This window comes from Phaseolus vulgaris, chromosome 1 (assembly GCF_000499845.2).
Source record: "Phaseolus vulgaris cultivar G19833 chromosome 1, P. vulgaris v2.0, whole genome shotgun sequence".
NCBI classification, from domain to species: Eukaryota; Viridiplantae; Streptophyta; class Magnoliopsida; order Fabales; family Fabaceae; genus Phaseolus; species Phaseolus vulgaris.
Genome location: NC_023759.2, coordinates 6,377,083 through 6,397,426, shown reverse-complemented (window position 1 = coordinate 6,397,426; position 20,344 = coordinate 6,377,083). Strand labels below are relative to the sequence as shown.

Sequence of the window (20,344 nt, the reverse complement as noted above, 5' to 3'; positions counted from 1 at the left end):
ACTTAACGACTCCCAAAAGATAGACAAATATGTTTTAGAGATTTTGTACCTATCATACTATTGTTTTGTTCGATACTTGATAGATGCAAAAAAATTATTCACTCACATGATAAGGTAAATGTCTATAACTTACAAGACAATTTTTTTTCACACTACAAATAAGTTATAAAATCCTCCATCGACTCTCGCCACCTAATATATTCATCTATGTGAGTGTGGTAAACAATAGAGTCACGATAATCCCTTTACAAATATTCCAAATTCAATACATTTCACCACTACAAAATACATAATATTATCTTCTTGTAAACACCATATCTACATCACATCATAAACCATCAATTTTCCCAAATTTAAATTCCACAATTCATTATTCACAACTATAACATACACTATCTAAAACCAATTAAAAATGATAATTCGACATTTTTTTATAGAAACACACACATAATTAACAACCATATCCATTCAATTAAAAAATAAAACTCGTTTAAAACCTTTAATATTTTAGCTTAAGCGGAAAAAAAAATCGCTTGAACAAAATTGTCCTCTCTTAACCGGTAAATCCTTCGCTTAACTGAAAATTGAACTAACATCAAGTGCAGTTTACTACCTCAAGATATGTTTCGCTTAAACAAAAATCTAGTTTACTATCTTTAACTGAATTTAACTTTACAATTTATCATAAACTAATTTTAATTTATAATTTATACTATTTTATTTTAAAAATATATTTCTAGAAAAAATAATTGTCATGTTTTGTATAAAAATAAGTTGCACAGGTACTTAATCTATTACAAGAATTCTTGTTGGGTGGAGGATGAAGTTTATTATATATATATATATATATATATATATATATATTGTCAACCACATGATATTAATGCTTTCATAATGAAAGAAAAAAACAACAAAAGGAATATAACACCCCAATTTGAGCTAATGCGATCACCTTTCCGAATAAATTTGAAAATTGGATGCTCGAATATAGGAATTTGTATTTTGAAAAGGGTTGCAAAATCCATGAGGAATTAACCACTACCAGTAGTGATATTTTCTGTTTCTTTCACCTTTCCACTTGGTTTGTTATGAACTTTAAACCCTAATTTATTGTCAAAGCTAATCAAAAGTAGTTTTCATGTCTATGGGTTGTCAATGATCAAGAGAAGATAGTAAACATTTTATTTTTTCACACCCAATGTTGTGTTGAGCTCGTGATGGTGAAGAATAAGAATAGATAAAACTTTTCTGATAAGACTAGCCATTATGGAATATAATCGTTACAAAAAATACTGATCACATATCTTCTTCCACTGAGCTAGATTACCCTAGACTTCTGTTCATCCACTTAATATCATGGAGCATAAAAGGTTGAGAATCCCAAAATGGGTTAAACCCTTATGAGAAAAACAACAAAATCTTCATTTGAATTTAGAAGATATTAATGATACATTTAGAGATGGAATGCACAGGGCCCACCTGTAAATATAATTAACTCTACTTAAATAGTTAAAAGTAAATAAATACAATTTTTGTAATTTTTTGGTATTCTACAATTGGGGAGGACTAGTTATACACATAATTTTATTTTTCATTTTTTATCAACATTAAAAAATAAATAAAATAAACTCATTGGATGTTTCAATCGGTATACAAAATATAAAAAAAATAAAAAATAAGAAGATGTGTATGTTATTTAAGTCCAACTTACAATAATAAAAAATTGGACTGTATACATATCTTCATATTTTGTAATAGGGACATTCATCTAAATAAGATGACAAAAGAGATTAAATTATTTTCATTTTTTTATTAACAAAAAATAAATAAAATATAAGTACCTGAATGTATTTCAACACTTACACAATAAGTAAGTAATTTATTTGACATTCATTAAAGATGGTAAGTTGGAATATAAACTTTCATTTATATGGATTTCTTTAGTAGTTAGGGTTAACTATATGGAAATTGGAGCAACAAATTACCATAATCCATTTATATTGATAAGGAAATATAATTGGAACTATACTGTAGTATTGTCTGAGTAATTAAATATTATTACATTAGGATATCACAATCATAAGATTTTAAGCTGAAAGTTTGAGATATTTTATAAATATAATTAAAACTTTTAATATTTTAAAAGTATTATTTATTATAAGAAAATCACTAAATAAAAATCAATTTTAGAGATAAAGAAAATAATTAGTTATTATAGTAATTAAATTAGAAATCATTTTAGAGACTAAAAAAATTTTAATTTTTAAATTAGTTTCTATCATTGATAAATAATTTTTAAATTAATATTTAATTAATTTTTAACTATTAATTATTTAGCTTCTAAATTTGGTAGCAATTAGGGGAATAATTTTTTCTTTAGACATATTAACACAATGGATTACAACCTTGTCTCTTTTTCTTTATCATTTAATTTTGTTTCTCTCTCTCTTGTTTTTCATAAAGGGTTTAAGTTTTAGAGGATAAAAATGTCACATGATAGGATATATACTACCCACATAGAGGAGTAAAGCATGGTTGGTCCTCTTAGCTTTCTTCACGCCACATTCATTTTTTGCCAATCAATAACAAGTTTTTAATGAAATTTGTTCCTCTATCTTTACCCAAGGGGCAAGAGGTTGAAAAGGTTAAAATGTTTGCCAAGTCTAAAGTGGATTCTCTCAAAGCATATTCTCTTCTTCACAATTGCTGTAGTTTATAAAATATTATTTAATTTAATTAATATAGTAACTAATTATTTTTTTATCTTTAAAATTGGTTTTTATTTAATGTTTTTTTAGTATGAAAAATACAAAATTTAATATGTTGTTTGTTATAAATCAAGTAAGATAGTATAAAAAGAACAACATTTTGAAAAGAAAAACAACAAACATATTATCTTAAAATTTTAGTTTAAAGATGATGTTAATGATCTTGTTTCGTGAGTAATTTAGCTTTTCCAGTTTTATAAGATATAAGATATAGGTGGATACTCCTATGATTGATCTATAAATCACTAGAGCTCAATACAATAATTAAGTCTCAATGTTGCATTTCAATCATGGCCATGAACGAGTATCGATTTTGCAGTGGCAGTCCTTGTCTCTATAATCGAATTTCTGTGTTTTTAGTCAAAAGAAAAGAATACTATTGCCTCACTATATAGGTTGTAAAACTAACCAGGTAAGCATTACAATATCTACCAATCATATGCAACATTCTCAACACAAATTAATAGAAAAAAGAAATATAAAAGTGGGCATGAAACAAAATTTACTAAGAGGATTTTCAGAGGAAGCAGGGTAGATCACATTGAAATTTTCACTATGGCACAAATGAAGAATTGGTCTTGGATTACGTCTAAAGCACGCAGTGTAAGTTTTTCATACTCAGATTGATGTCTTGAGCCTTTGATTTGTATGAGGTCAGTTAATGTTCCTAAGAGACAGTTGTGTCTGCTAACTTCTTAGGAGATAGTTGTGTCTGCTTGTAGGTTTTTTCAGTTTTTGTTAAGAGCTTAGAAGATTTGATCCTCGTACAGATCTTTTGTATAAGACTTGAAGTATTTCTGAAATACCTCTTATTTATTCATTCTTTTTTCGTAAAAAAAAAACTAAGAGAATTTGAAATGCAGGAAATCACACTCACTTTTAAAAAATTCAGAGACAATATAAGAAAACACTTCATCTCACCAAGCAAAAGATAAAGTTGTAAGACTTGACATTGGAATGTAAATTTCTTATGCTTGTCATATAGTTCCATTTTGCAAGAACTGTATACAATTTTAAGTTGATTTATGCCACAAATGTATCCTTAAGTGGCCAACAGTGATACACATCAATTGCAATACCTTCACTATAAAAAACATTCTTGACTAAAGTATTTAACATTACAACTCAAAGAGTAGTTTGTTATTCAATCAAAGAGCTGTTTTATATTCTCAAAATATGATATCAGGGTTCTTGCTAAGGTTTATACACAAAAGAAACAATTATTGTAAGAGAATTTGACTTGTATTGTTATGTACAAGAGTTGTAAAAATTTACATGTAATTCCAATAAATACATTGTATGGCTAAATCAGTTGATTAGCAGCCCTGTGATGTGTAAAGTTTTCTGCATGTAGGGAATATATGTGCTTTTATATTTACATTACAATTTACAAAGGAAAATAAGTGAACATGGAACAAGAATGACAGGATCATAAACCTTCTCCAACTTTTGTGGTTGACATATAAGGCAGAAGGTTGTGGCAGTGTGGCAAATTGTTTAAACTAGTCAAATGGGTTTCCTTTTGTATTGGAAAAAGAAATTGAACTTTTGGAGGTCATGAATCCTCTATTTGACTGTTGAATGGGGTCTATAGACCCAAAAGAAGTTATCTCACCATTGGAGCTCTCAACTCTTTGTAGTCTACAAAATATTAAATTGCAGTTATAATTTCAATGGTGTTAACATTTTCAACAGAGAATATCATCTTTGCATTAGCTGTTGTCATATCTCAAATAATGAACATATGCAGAAAGACACTGAATTTGACAGCATGAACATAAGGATGACATATGTGCTCATGAGAAAGACAAGGAGTCTTCTGAGAACAACACACCAAACATAGTTTTGGTAAATAAATCTTCAAGAATTTCTAACAAATAGCCAAGGAGTGTAATTTTGTAAACTTGCTGTCTACCCACCTAAAATATTTCTTACATCATTGTGGTACAGTTTTACTATAGGAGTCATCTTCCAATTATTTGATTTTGGAAAAGATTGAACTAGTAAGGTACTGTCATAGATAGGCAGAGAAACAAAGCATTTGGAAAATGGAAAGTAAATGTTGATGTTCGGTTTTATAGAAGAACTATTTTTTTTACATTAAATTGATATCTTTCTTCACATCTCTCTTTTAGGTAATATTTATTAGAGTATATAGTCTGATTTCATCAGTTCATAAATATATGGGCTCCAACACACTGAGAATGACAACTCGTGCGTGGAATAACATATTATGGGTGATCCGATAACAATTCGTTAGCGGGTGATACGATAGGCCCAACAAACACTTGCTATGATAGACTTTAAATGGCTCTGATACCATATTACGAAGTGAACTTTAAGCCTAACCGGTTCATGGGATGAGGTTTGCACCCACTTACGATGTGGCTCTGATACCACATTACGATGTGGAATCTCCAACATTTTTCCCTACTTCCAATAACAAGAAAGAACATGTTTTATTTAATAAAGAAGATCTATCAAGAGGGTATGCTTCATAGCTTATAATCAAGTAACTATACTATAAGTAATCCAGAATAATACCAAGAATATGATTTACCTAGTGGGTTGCTTCTCATTATCAACTTGATCAAAGTACATACCTGAGAAGAGTGAACAAAGGAATCATGAGAAAAATGAGGAAAAAATGTTCAAAGGAAATGGAAGATAACGAGAGCAATATGTACCCGTAACAGGGGATGTGTAACTTGGTGACTGAGACACCAAAGACCCGAGGCTTGAAGTATGCATCAATGCTGTTCTGGGAGATAATACAGCTTGCGGTGCACAGTGCACAGAAGCCATAGAAGGAACCTATATATAGACAAATACCACAAGTCTTGGAAGGTTAAAACAATATTTTGGTTTCATTCAAAGATGTAAATTTAAAGACAGAATTATTCATAAATATTTCAGCTTAACAGCATTATTTTCTCAATCAATTGAAGGTTCTATAATGTAAATTTAGCCATAAATTAAACCAAAAGCTAAATTTTGTTAACAATGTGTTCATGTTTACTCAAACAATTGAAAGTAGTATCAATAATAAGTTTTGGCCTATACTACTGCATTGAGATGGTATCAGATTATTGAATACAATTAAAAAACTGTTCACATAATACCTTTTTATATCTCAGGCCTAAAAGTAAGCCCTTCTTATTGAGTTTCAACTTGTTAATAACTGAATTGATTGTTATATATTAATGGATCTCCATGCCCATTATTAGTGTAGATGAATAAAATGCAAGAGAGAAACAAAATGCTCCTAAATGGTGAATCTCGAATTATACTTCTTCAAAAGGAAATAATCTAGAATTGTACTCCTAAATGGTGAGACACTGTTTGAATTTCAGCTGGATTTGTATGTATTTATGTGATTATTTCACCTCAGTGGCTCTGAGTTACATAAAAACTGTTCTCATTTTCTAACTTGTGAGTTATTATTTCTCACTCAATCTGTGCTTTGAATTGCATCAGATGTTTCAGGTTTGATTTCACAGACAAACTAAAATAACTAAGAAAACTAGAACAGTTTACAATTGAATTCTTAAAAAAAATACTACATTATATCAGTTTAATGCTGCACATACCGATGAGACATGGATTAAACTTCTTGCATCAGTTACATCAAAGGGGTTTGTGGACATTGATGAATTTGAAAGGGTTGTGGGAGGCTGCAAATGAAACGCCATATCAATCAATCACCAGTTCATATCTAAACCAAGAGAATAGATAAAGTTAGTAATGAGTTGCATAGAATGGTACCACTGCATTATGATAATACTGCATGCCATATCCCATTCCTTGAGGTTGAACATTCTGCCAATTTGGAAGTGGTGCTCGGCCAGATAAATAGCTTGATGCAAAAAGGTCCTGCAGTGAATCTATTTATGAATCTAGTTTTCTTTTCTTTTTTTCTTAAAAACAAAAAAACTTATGACCAATGGCTACATCTGTTACCTCTGGAAGTTCCTGTCTTCCACTAGCCCTGGTTTCAACTTTACTGGGCTGGGAGCCAACATCAGATATGGTTTCCTGAATGGGCTTTGAGGTAGTTGGAGAAGGTAGTTCAGTAAAAGACCATGAAGAATCTTTTTCACTAGGAGCTACTGATGGCTGTGTGTAATCAAATCAAAGAACAAGATGAGTAATACGTAACAAAAGTCTCTCAGATACCATGACAATGTTGACATGCTTCTTCTAATCATTTCAATATACTAAACTAGAGAGTTAAATTGATAATGTTGCTTCCAGTTATAGGGTGAAAGAATGGCATGTACTACTAGATTCCAATACCTACCTCGTTACCAAAGAAATTGACACTAATGTTGAGATTTCAATACTTCATATCAAGAAAGGCATAGTGCATATCTCACCTTATTACTTGAAGCTACATCTTTGACTGGTGAATTTGTTGGTTGTGTAGTTGAACTAAAACCTACAGATACAGAGGGAAGATATTGCATGTTTGATGGATTATGTGCACGTGAAAGTTCGGTATGTGGAGGAGCTTCAATAGAAAGTTGTGCTGGTTCAGTGGCTGGGGTTGATGGGGACGGCCAAACACTAGTATTGTTGGATGATGCAGTTGTCTTCCCTGTTGAAGGAGGTGGAAAGTCCCAAGTTATAGCATTTTGTACTGTTGTAGTTGTTGGATCATCATTAACACTACTTGGAACTTGTGGCATGCCACTGGTCACTGGAGTGACAGGGCCTGACAATTCAGAAAGTAAAAGGTCTATAGGATTTTTTGCTGGTGGTGGTGCTGGTTCAGATGCTGCCTTTTCTGTAGAAGGAGTAGAGGTATTTTTGTTTGGAGTTTTAGGATCATCTTTCTCTGTTGGTACTTCAAATATGGCCCAGTTACTTTCATTTGATTGTGTTGTAGGTGGTGGTGTTTCTGGATTATTATTTTTTTGTTCAGATGGTTTTTGCTCAACAGAACTCTTGCCACCAGGAGGTTTGATCTATCCAATTCAAATTTGTCAAAGATTCAGAGTAATTGGTAATACAAGTTCATAAACAAACAAGAATAGATTGTTATTTTCTTTTCAAAATGTAGAATAAAAAGTCTATTTCAACATCCTGCAAAAGCATACTATAAGAAATAAAAAAACCATGAGAGGAATACATATCCAACACCAACTCATGCATGATAGACGTAGAGCCAGATTGGATAAACTTGTCAGAAAACATTTATAGGAGAAAAAAAAAGTTAAATAAATCAAACTTCTTCTATAAGTTAAAATCATTTTAAACAATAATGTTAATATATTGACAACCCTCCGTCAGATTAAAACTCGAGAGAAATGTCGTTTTGCTGAAATAGAGTCATTTTGAAATTGCATTGTGGCACATTAAAGTTGTTGTAAACTACTGTCTTTCACTATGAAGTTGTCAAAGTAACATGTTTAGATGAATATGTTTTTCACATGTTAACAACAAGATAAGTTGATTTTGACTTATAAAAAGAGATTTCTTCATTTTGCATTATAACACTTTCAAAAGTTTGTCCAAAGTTATCATTTGCAGAAGAATAAGTTTTTCTTGCTACTTCCTACACTTCTTTAATGAAAGTTTTAACGAAAGGGAAACACTAGATGGGAGTTCACATTGTTATGAGACAACATACATGCTTGCACACATTCATTTAAATGCATGATAGTAGTCACATTGACAAAGAATGTAACAGGGTTCAACTTGAAGCATGAAAAGTAAAAGTGTCTTTGGAAAAGATAGAAGTTAATGAGAAAACATATAAGCTTAATAACACATTTTCAATAACTAGGACACTAAGTGACAAGATTAGAGCTTTAAAATTACACAATTATGATACAGAACCAAAAGTATAATCAAGGGAAACAAATGTTCAAAAGGACTTTGATAGTGGTAAGTAAACGATTTTGTGTTTGAAGAGGTTCACCTACTTGTAGAGGTTGAACTTTCTCCCTTGACACTTCAGCCAAAGGAGGTGCAACATGGTGTTGGGAGCTTTCCACATTCTTCTTATCATCAATAGAAGTTTTCTTTAGCTTTGCTTCTATATTTGAAAGTCTTCTATTTCTACGTTCTTCATCTCTGTACCTGTCATCAACAACTTCAATTTTTATAGGACTTCTGATCTGCCCTCCATTCCTTGAATACCTTTGTGCATATCTAGGGCTTCTGCTCTCATCATATAAGTATCTCAAATTCTTGTCATCACTTCTTGGAGTAGGACCAGGACTTGAATGTGGAGTTCTCAACTCTAAGCGAAATGAACTACTTCTCTTAGTTGCATTGGACTCCTTCTCACTCTAAAGAACCATCAAAATAAACTCATTTTCAGCCATTTTTGTTGTTGCTAAAGTCATCATAATATTATGTGGAAGAGTATACAAAAGTTACCGATCTTAGCCTAGAAAGACTGCTACTGCTACTTTCGCCAGTGTATCTTCTTTCCACATACACATGCTTAATGAATTCTCGGAGTTTGGGTATATTACTGGAAGCAAAGATTTGAATTACAAAGAGATGTCAAAAATATTATTATTATTCTTTCATTTCAATAATATTGAATCTTGAATTGAAGTAATAAAATTGGCAAATTTTTGCTCCACTTCCATACCTTTTCCCTGCACCTCCATACTTATTTTAATTTCAACAATACTCTTCTGAATATGATGGAGAGTGTGGTGTCTTATTTTTCATTTTCAATTGGTGGTGGTTGTTTGTAAACATTTGTGGTTGAGGTAAGTTTTATGGTGGTTTTATTGGTGGTAGTTGTGTTTTCGTCCTCTTATTATACGATCCAAAAGTCACAAAATCCAGACAAAAGAAAAAAAAAACTAGTGAGGTACAAAAATTGAGTACAACTTTTAAAAAAATATTTTCGCATTGTAAAAGAAAATTTTGGTTCCGAGGATTCACAATTTGCTTCAAGTTATAATAACAGTTCACTTCATTGAACTATTGCAAGTGCATAGAATTTCTGCAATGTTGTATGAGGACAAATTTTTAATTACAATAGACTCAAACCCTCATGTAAGTGTTGATTTATCTTATAGAGTAAATTAAAACATGTCAAAAGTATTGTGCTGGAAGGAAGGTATGGAAGTATAGGGATATAGTTGAAGTTACGCATCATTTAGAATTATTTAAATAATTTAAAAGACTTCAACTCGTCCCGTGTTTTTTTTTATCGGGCTACAGGCTGATCCACACTACCTCTCATATCTTGTCCTATAAATTATATTATTGATCTATGATGACATGATGATTAGTTATATATTTAGATAATTGAAAAAAAATTTCGAGGAATAAATAGTTAGACATAGTATAAAAGATACAAAACCTGGAATCTGGATTAGAATGGAGAAGAGGATCCAATTGTTTAAAATAAATCTGCTTTGCTCTCTGTGCAAGGAGTATTATGTTATATGTTTATTGCCAAATTATGAGTGGTTTGAAATTTGAGCAGAAAATTGCATGGTCATGCATGCATACCTCATTTCCACCAGCTTGAAGTGCAGTTACTTCTTCTGGACTAAATTTAGCCATTGAGACAGATTTTACTCTGTGGGTAAACTCTCTACTGCAATTCATCATACATCATACTAAGTAAACACAAATATATATATATATATAAAGAAAAATGATTAATAAAGAAAAATTATTAATATATTCTTACTGTATCCCACTGCAATTTGTGCAGATAAATGTGGAGAAAGTTGTACACACATATTGTGGTCCCTGATTCATAAGAATAGTCAACGTATAATAAGAAGATAATAGTAATTTGTTTTAACACATCCTTCTATTTATTAAAAATGATAATATTAACATAGAAATGCATTAAATAAATATAATTTAATAAGTGTTAAGTAATAATAATATAAACTAATTGAAGAAGTGTATTAAAATATATATTATTATAAATATTTATCTCTATTAAGATAATAAAGGGAATATCCATTTAATTTTCACATTTTATTAGAATTTTTATCCTTTAACCAGAACCATGTTTGTTTTTAATCTCTTAAGTAAAACTAATCATATTAAATTGTTAAAAAAAAAATTAACCTTTTTTCTATATAAAAAAAAAGATACGGATAAAAGTCATACTATTTTCACTTGTAGTTATGATAGTATATTACATATTTTTTTCTTCATTTTGTTTTAAATTAAATATCAAGATAATTATTTTTCTTCTATTTTTCGTTCTTTTGAATCAAACCAAACAATGGGTTATTTTCTTTCTTTCCTCCCTTTAAAAATCCTTATCATAAAACTTCTGATATGGAAGATCTAAAGTTATGCGGACAAGATCTAAGGAAAACAACAAAGACATTAATTTTCGAAGACAATGCACAAAATGAAAGCATTGTTGGATTACATCCATTGTAATTGCTGATGTCCTTTGAGAGTTCATGAATTGGGAGGTGCACAATATTTTCTTTCCAACATTGGTGATTACTTGGAGATGACTTTGGTGTTCAAAATGAAGAAGAAATCTAATGATTTTAGTCACTTATAGCATTGGATTATGCTCATGCTAAACTAGATTGGTATGCAAGTGAAACAATTGAGAACGAATAATGAGTTAGATTTCTACAAAAAAAGTTTACAAAATTCTATAAAGATGAAGATATTATGAGACAACACGCAATTTTTCATCTCTACAACAAAACAAAAGAGAGAAGAAGAAAGGAAAAATCAAAACTTAGTTATAGAAAGTAAGCTTCATGTTATCTAATTTATGTTGGATTAAAGATTTTGTAATAAGGCAATCAACCTTGATATTGTTATGTAAGTCATGTGAAGGGTAAGGGCTTCATTGCTGTATTCGGTAAACACATTAAATCTAATACCAGTTGTGCAGTGGTTAATGTGTATGTTGCATGTAATCTGAACGAGAAGAAGATTCTTTGGAAGGAGTTGACTGAAGTAAGACTATCGTCTCTTGTTTTGGGTTGGTGTATGTGTGGCGATTTTAATGCTATAAGAAGTCAGAATGAAAGGAAAGGTGTAAGGGATAGGGTTGATCAATCTTGTGAGATCAATGGGTTTAATAGCTTCATCGATGCCAACTCTCTCTTTGATCTGCCTTTAGTAGGAAAGACTTTTACCTGGTTCAAATCTAATGGGTCGACAAAAAGCAGATTGGACAGAGTGCTGGTCTCTGAAGAGTGGATGGACATGTGGCCTATGTGTAAACAGTACGTGCAAAAAAGGGAAGTCTCAGACCATTGTGCAATAGTGGTTAAGTCTGTGGATAAGGATTGGGGGCCAAAGCCCTTTCGCTCTATTGATGCGTGGCTCAAGGAGAAGGACTTTGGTGAATTGGTAAAGGGTAAGTGGTTATCCTATTCTGTGCAAGGGAATGCGATTACAAAGGTCAAGGAGAAGCTGAAATGCCTGAAAGGGGATTTGAAAATGTGGAATAAGGATGTGTTCGGCAACATTCAAACCAGCAAGAAGAGGATTTTGCAGGAGCTGGAGGATCTAGATTGCCAAGACTGCTGTGTTGACTTGGGGGACTGTGATAGATTGAAGAGGATGGAGTTGGTAGGCCGCTTGAAGGAAACGGAAAAGAAGTTAGATTCACTAATCTGTCAGAAGGCTAGAGCAAATTGGTTTAGGAATGGGGATTCAAGTACTAAGTTCTTTCACACATCCCTAAGATGGAGAAGACTAAGGAATGAGGTTAAGGGAGTTGAGGTTGGAGGAATCTGGTGTGAGGAACCCACCACTGTACGCAAGGAAGCCAAAAGTCTCTTCGAAAACAGATTTAAAGCTACGAAGGATTTTGGAGTTCGACTAGACAAGGTAGAGTTCAAATCCCTATCCCTAGAGGATAATTTGTACTTAACTGCTGCTTTTTCTGAGGAAGAAATAAGGGAAGCAGTGTGGCTTTGTGATGGGTCTAAGAGTCCAGGACCAGATGGGTTCAACATGAATTTCATCAAAGGAAATTGGGAGGTTCTCAAGGAAGATATAGTAGCTGCGGCGACCATCTTTTATGAGAATGGGGTTATTCCAAGAGGTTGCAACGCCTCTTTTATAGCACTTATACCTAAGATAAGGGACCCTGTTAAACTTGAGGAATACAGGCCTATCTCTTTGGTAGGATCTATGTATAAGATCTTATCAAAAGTGTTGGCGGGGAGGATCAAGAAAGTCCTTACCTCTGTGATTGATGATTGCCAATCGGCATTCCTCAAAAATAGAGGGATTCTTGACAGTGTGCTAATGGCTAATGAGGTGATAGAGGACTTAAGGAGGAGAAGGAAGAGTGGTTTGTGCTTAAAGGTAGATTTCGAAAAAGCATACGATTCAGTAAGGTGGGAGTTTCTTTATGACCTTCTTAGAAGGATGGGGTTTGATAGCAGATGGATTATATGGATACAAGGATGCCTTGAGAGTGCCACGGTGTCTGTACTTGTTAACGGTAGTCCTACAGAGGAATTCAAACCGTCGAGAGGGTTAAGGCAGGGCGACCCCTTAGCTCCTTTTATGTTTCTTGTGGTAGCTGAAGGGCTTGCTGGACTGGTAAGGCAAGCGGAAAAGGCAAATCTCCTATCCAGACTAAAAGTAGGAAGAAAGGAGGTAGAACTTAGCATTCTCCAATTTGCTGATGAAACCCTATTCTTATGCCAGGATTCTTTCAGCAATGTCATTACCCTGAAGGCTATTCTTAGGGGGTTTGAGATAGCCTCAGGATTGAAGATTAACTTCCATAAGTCAAAAATAGCAGGTGTAAATGTGTTGGAAAGAAGTTTGGACAGTTATGCAAAAACTTTGAACTGTGGGCAGATGGATGTACCCTTTAGCTACTTGGGCCTAGAAGTGGGGGGCAATCCGAGGAAGAAAAAGTTCTGGGAACCTGTCCTAAACAAATTAAAGTCAAGACTCAGTGTGTGGAAAGGGAGATTCCTCTCAATGGCAGGAAGATTATGTTTAATTAAATATGTTCTATCTGCAGTGCCGCTCTACTATTTGTCTCTCTTCAAAGCACCGGACGTGGTCTGTAAAAGTATTATTGGCATCCAAAGGAGGTTCCTATGGGGGTGGGGAAAGGACAAGCCGTCGATATCATGGATTAGCTGGAAAGAGCTGTGTAAATCAAAAGAGGAAGGTGGGTTGGGGATTAGAGATATCCGAAAGTTTAACTTGGCACTCTTGGCTAAGTGGAAATGGCGATATATCTCTAACGAGAAAGGAAGGTGGAAGGAAGTGTTGGACTCCAAGTATGGGATGAAAGTAAATAAGGGGCATGTGCCCGTGAAACATCAGTCTTGGTGGTGGAGAGATTTAACGAGTATTTGTATGGAGGGAGGAGGAGAAGGGTGGTTTCAAAGAGAAGTAGGTTGGAAGATAGGGAGTGGGGACAAAATTCGGTTTTGGGAGGATGTGTGGGTAGGGAACTCAAATCTGAAAACCTTGTACCCGAGATTGTACTCCTTGTCTCTAAACCAAGGTCATAAGGTGAAAGAAGTAGGAGGGTGGGAAGGCTTGGTGTGGAGGTGGACCTTAAGCTGGAGGCGTGATAGATTTGAGTGGGAAACCGTGATGGAATCTGAGTTGGATGACATTATCTCCAGAGTTAATGTGATGAGGGATGAGAATGATGCCCTTGAGTGGAATGGGAAAGTTAATGGGGGCTTTACAGTGAGCTCTGCGTATGAGTGCTTAGGTAAGAATGATAGAGGCCCTCAAATTGAAGTGTTCAAGCTGCTCTGGAAAGCGAAGACGTTCCCTAATGTTCTGATCACATCCTGGAGGGCGTTGCTGAACAGAATCCCAACCAGGCTGTGTTTGAAGAGGAGAGGAATAGTGTTGGACACTACGGAATGTGCTCTCTGCAAGAACCACGAGGAGTCAAGTCAACACCTGTTCATAGAGTGCAGAGTTGCTTATAGAATATGGACTATGTTCTTTAGATGGATTGGAGTGTTGTTTGTTCAACATAATGAAGTTCGGATTCACTTTGAAAGCTTCCACTTGACCCAAGGAAGTAATAAACAGAATCTGATTTGGAAAGGGGTATGGGCAACTATTGTTAGGTGCTTGTGGGAGCAGAGAAATGAAGTAGTGTTCAACCAAAATGTGGTAGATGAAGAAGAAGTTTTCCAAAAAGCTCAACTTAAATCGTGGTTGTGGTTAAAGCATAAAGGGGCTAAGTTTAATTACTCTCTTTCGGACTGGGTGTTGAACCCAATGGTGTGTTTAAGCAGCTATAAGTAGTAGGTTAAATAAGAAGAAAGGTGGAGCTAGAAGGCAGGCAGGGAGTTCGTGGGTATTCAGCTGGATGGGGTTACCAGAGACTCGGATGTGGGGCCAATGGGAGGCAGTGATGTAGATGACTTGCTATTGCTGACCCTGGAGTTCTGACAAAAGGAGTACAGTTTCTAGACGAAGATGGCCAATAGTGTGGTGGGTCTCCCAAGCAAACGCATGTGTGTGATTAAAGGCAAGCTGCCAAGGAGCACGTTCAGATGGATGAAGATATGGAGAGGTAATGGATTTATATAGCTGGTTGTTATGCTTCTCTGCTAGCAGCGGGTGAACTCAGCTGGGGCACCGTATAACCTTGCTCGCGGGTGACTTTTGTTAAGTAAGGTTTCCTGAAGTTGGTTGGGTCAAATTCTGTTAAGCATGGATATGTAGAAGCTGGGGAGGGTGCTGAGGTTTAGTAGGGAGCGATGCTGCTGGCTGGCTGGGTGTGTAGGTATATAAGCTTGGTAAGGGGCTGGTAATATAGGCGTTGTGTTGTTCTTGGATTGATTCTCTTGGACTCTATGTTACGGATATGCATCGCTGAATATTGCTCCCAGGAAGGTGGTCTCGGGTGAACGCTGCCAGGAGGAGAGTTGGGGGGAATGAGATAGTGAGCTGAAACTGGACAGGTGCTTTGGCTGGGCCATCCCTGGAGGGTGAGTGGTTAGAGACAGTTGCAGTGGGTTCGCTGATATTGCCAACAATGCTCTTTAGTTTGGTGAATGAAACTAGTGCAATAATGGTTTATGTGTAATTCTGGTCTGCTGGGTTAGCTGGATGGCTGGTTTAGTGCTTGCTATGCATACCAGCCTTGTGCAGGTGGTCCCTCTGGCTACGTGATGGAGGGTGGTTATAGTGGAATGGGGCGTAGGATGCCTCTCTATGTAATGTGTGTGTTCTGAGTCGGGTTGTATAAGGGTTGGGACACCCCTGAAGTGTCCCTTTTAATTTCATTTAATTCTTTGCTGATAAAAAAAAAAAACCTTGATATTGTTCATCCTTTACTACAGTACCTTAAGACAACTACTAGTCAATGTTTTTTTTTTCTAAATTCATTTCACCTCATTACCTATGTAAATGAAAATGAAGAAATTGCATAAAAAAACTAAATTATCTAGAAATGAATTTTGTGTTTTATTTGTGAGAATTTATTTTCATGAAAATCCAAGAAAAACCTATAATTTCAAACACATAAACATTGATTATCCCTAGATACAATCTATCACATTAAAAATAATTCATATAAAAAGTCAACAACTCGTATCAGAGAACTGTTCATCAAGACCTTACCAAGACCTTACCAGCATCTAAATTTTCTAGACTCATTAACATTTGTTTACAATCTTAATAAGGATTTTTGTAATTTTCTAAGATATTTAAATGAATGTTAGTTAAAAAAAAAATTAATTCATTAGTTATAAATCTATTAAAACATTTTCAGCTTTTTATTCAGTTTTATAAGTATGTTATTTCTAGTTGTTTAAAATCCATTTCTAGTATGTTAATTTAAGTACAATAGTTGTGTTTATCTTTGATTGTATATTTTTAATAGATGAGAAACATATATAAGAATAACTTAGAAACAAATTTAGATGCTATCTTTAGAAGCATACATGGTGATTCCAAACTTCTTACTATTTAAGAAAAATAAATTTCTTTTAAAAGATAATAATGATTATTAGATTTGGATTTATATTCATTGGTTCTTAATTGGTATTCCACAAATACTTCATAGTCCCTAATTATTAACAATAATGTTTAATTATTTTATTTTATTTGAAATGTTAATTCTAGGCCAAAAATAATAGATCCATTATATTAAGCAAGTCTCATATATAGATCACAATATCATTGAATTTGATTAAAACTAACTTTTTTACTAGACATTCTTCATTAAGATATTCCTTTTAATAAATTTCCTTTTCATTTTATTTTTTTCCCTTTTCAAATAATTAAAATTCTTGCAATTTATTCTCCTCACCATACATATAATTAATTTCTTTACACATGTTCAAATAATTTAATAATTGATTTATTCACATTTCTTTCTCAATAGATGTTATAAGAATATCTCCTAATATATAATTATTATGTATATATTTAACAAAAAAATAGTTTAATACTCAAAGTGAAAAGGTTTTTCCTTCTATGCATAGTTAAGTTACTCTCAAAAATAAAAAATCGCATTCCAATATGATATCATTAACTTTTAACAATATCACATTTTTCTTTTATGTTTAAAAAGAGTTTAGTCATGGAGAATAGTTAATAGTAACAATCCAAGTGCTAGATATTGCAAAAGAGTAATTTTATACCAAAAGTTTGCAATTGATGCATCTTTTATTTTCGGGAAGTTTCAAGAGACTTCGAATTATTCTTTCAACCCTTTCTTCTTCTGTTTTATGGCTTCTCATTTTCAATTGCTCGAAACCTTAATCACAATAATCATAAACGAAAGTAATTTTGGTCAAATTATAACAAGTGAGAAGAACTTTGCATACAAATTTAAACTTCATAGACTTTTTTTTCTCATTTTGTAATGGTAATAAGCAAAGTTAGATTTAATGATACTACTCCATAAGATTTAAATAATCGAGCATAAAACCTATAATAAGAGTATTTAACAATATATTTTAACTTGATTTAGAAGATTTAAATATGATTACCATGAAATGTTAACTATCTAAATGGTGTAACAATAAATAGTAATGTGACAATATAACAAAAAATAATAATTGATTTTGTCATATCAAAATTAAACTCTTACCTTTGGAGTGTCTTGTCAATTATGTAGAAAATCTTATATGTGACAAGTAAAAACATCCTTATATATTTGAACATTTTATGACATTTGTCAAACCATGATTAAGTCGTATTTGGACATGATTTTAGTTCTCAATTCATTGTTTTTTTACCAGCAAAGTTGATCTAATTATGATTAGTAAAAATTGAACACACAATATATGTATCAAATGAAAAATATTAGAATTACAAAACAATTTCTTCATATATTAAGTCAAGTTTCTTGTAACATAAAATATGCATGATGCATCATTCTCATAATTGTTTCTAGCAAATTACGATTTACAAAAATAAATAAATAAAATTGCACACACAATAATATGATCCATAGCAATTTCATAAGTCGTCAAGTACTCTTTTGCATATCACATAACATTCACATCTTATGCTTTCAAAGCTTCCATGTTCTCCAAGCTTCTAGAAAGAACCATATTAAAAACAACCCTAACATATCCATTTCAACTTAAGGTTTTGCACTTTCCATATAATTTTATGACAACATTTCCATAGATTTTGCTTTTAGTTTGTCAAGAAATGGATGAAACCTCCCTTTAGTGTAATCCATTATCAATACCTCAATTGCACTAACTCTACTAGCTCTCCTATATAAATTGCATATCAAATAATAATAATAACAATATATTTTTCTTATGTTTATCATCCTTCTTCATTTGTAAAACCACACTCCATGAATTCAACATTTTACTCCAAGCCATATATAGTTTTCTACATTCAAAAACTAAATGATATGTATCCTCAACCCATCAACATATCCAATACAAATAACCTTCCAGATTTCACTATGACAAATTTACAAGAGCATGTGCATTGTCAATTATACCAAAAGCTAAGATTTTTATTAAAATTCATTTAATCTAGATTGTTTGAAAGAAAATAATTATCACTTTAAAAACCAAGTTTACAAAATAATTACAACAAATCTTCCTTCTCCACACCCATCTATCTCTATCACCTTCTAATCTACAAACATTATTCACCACCTCTTCCAATTAAGCCATCCAAACTTCCCCTCCAATCCACAATCATTGTAGTTTGAACATATATGATTTTTTCCATTCAATCAAAGCATTAATTTAATGTGAACAAAATACTGAAAAACATCATCTAATGCTCATATTATCAAAATAATTTAACACCCCCAAAGCTAAAAGATTCTTGTCTTTTTAATTATCATAATCCAATATGTAAATAATGTATCTTAACAACAAAAAAACATGATGAGTTATCTTGTTTTGCATTTCACAACAATAATATAAAATAGAAGGATTTCAAAATGAACATACTCTAATCCGATTAAGAAGTAACAAGCCTGATGGTAATGAAATTGGTATCAATATGAATCTCGCAAATTTGAGAAATTAGGGATAATGCATTAGAAATTTTTGTCATTTAAGTCAAAGAGAGAAAATTGCTATAATAATAGTATATTTTTTTTAGCTTTTTTTATCAATGAACCAAAACTTAACTTATAATATATCATTCATTAATTTTACTATTTCACTCATTTCTATTTTTCACCATTAACTTAATATAGAGTATTTTAGACTTTGTTAATAATTGATATTCATAAAAAATAGGTTTTTCATCTTAACAACTTGTTTTCGATTCATAGTACTAAAACTAAGACTTTAGTTAAGACATTTACAAAAACTAACTCATATTAGTATTATTATGCATTTTGGTATTCCCATTTTTTCTACGCAACCTATATAAAATCATTTTATTTTACCTTAATTTGAACTTTTATATTCAAATTAAACATAATTCTGCCTTATAAGACTTTATAGAGTAAATGCATGAACGAATCTAAATATCTATTAATGGTTAATGGTGGGTTTTTTTTTCTTCTTTTATAATTTAAGTATCTAACTTATAATAGTGTAAAAACACTTTCAATAATTTACTTACACAATTTTTTTTACTGATTTTACACTAAATTATATACTAACTTTACACAAAACTAAATCTATTTTTACTTCAAATAATTTTTTTAAAAAAAACATAATAAAAATTTCTATAAAGCATATAATATATCAATTATTTAAATATATATATATATAATAAGTATATCTTAAAAAAATTATTAAGTAGTATAATTGCAACTCAATATAGATATATTATTTTGTTGAACAATCTCTATAGATTCATTACTACAAAAGAGTATATCAATCACTTCTAGTTATCATTTATCAATCTCTCCATGAGATTGAGAACACAAGTATTATTTATTACTACTCCTAACTAAAAAAAAATTGGTTGAAGAAAGGTTTAGTCTCAAGGAGAGGATATGACAAATGCCTCTCACATATGGGTAACCTCCCAAAATGAAAAATATAAGAGTTTTACCATATTTTCACTAAAGCTTGATTGATTACACACAAAGCTTATAAACAAAAAATTGTAAATTTTGTAGTTGTAGTGTATTTCTTGATGATGAACATCTAGCAACTTGTGTTTTTATATTGGTCTTTTAAGATATGATCATTGTTGTGTAA

At 32.1% G+C, this 20,344-nt stretch overlaps 1 protein-coding gene across 1 annotated transcript; it reads right to left on the bottom strand.

Annotated features, from left to right (window-relative positions):
- Window positions 1-3,873: 3,873 nt before the first annotated feature.
- LOC137813370 (probable ADP-ribosylation factor GTPase-activating protein AGD14) lies at window positions 3,874-19,236 on the bottom strand. The gene is made up of 14 exons (XM_068615566.1): window positions 19,133-19,236; window positions 17,342-17,457; window positions 10,438-10,499; window positions 10,254-10,341; window positions 10,102-10,163; window positions 9,156-9,252; window positions 8,696-9,064; window positions 7,145-7,735; window positions 6,729-6,884; window positions 6,534-6,641; window positions 6,359-6,442; window positions 5,456-5,582; window positions 5,329-5,371; window positions 3,874-4,409 (listed from the first exon to the last, which is right to left on the bottom strand). The coding sequence occupies exons 2-14, from the start codon at window positions 17,438-17,440 to the stop codon at window positions 4,271-4,273; spliced, it is 2,025 nt and encodes a 674-aa protein (XP_068471667.1). The 5' UTR covers window positions 17,441-17,457; window positions 19,133-19,236; the 3' UTR covers window positions 3,874-4,270.
- Between the last annotated feature and the right edge of the window lie 1,108 nt (window positions 19,237-20,344).

Excerpts from the sequence above, each read along its gene's own strand:
- LOC137813370 (XM_068615566.1), bottom strand. The coding sequence starts at position 17,440 with ATGAGAAGCCATAAAACAGAAGAAGAAAGGGTTGAAAGAATAATTCGA. Across the intron at positions 10,500-17,341 it reads GCATCAATTGCAAACTTTTG|GGACCACAATATGTGTGTAC; the intron begins GTATAAAATTAC and ends CTTATGAATCAG. Across the intron at positions 7,736-8,695 it reads AGAAAGTTCAACCTCTACAA|ATCAAACCTCCTGGTGGCAA; the intron begins GTAGGTGAACCT and ends TGAATTGGATAG.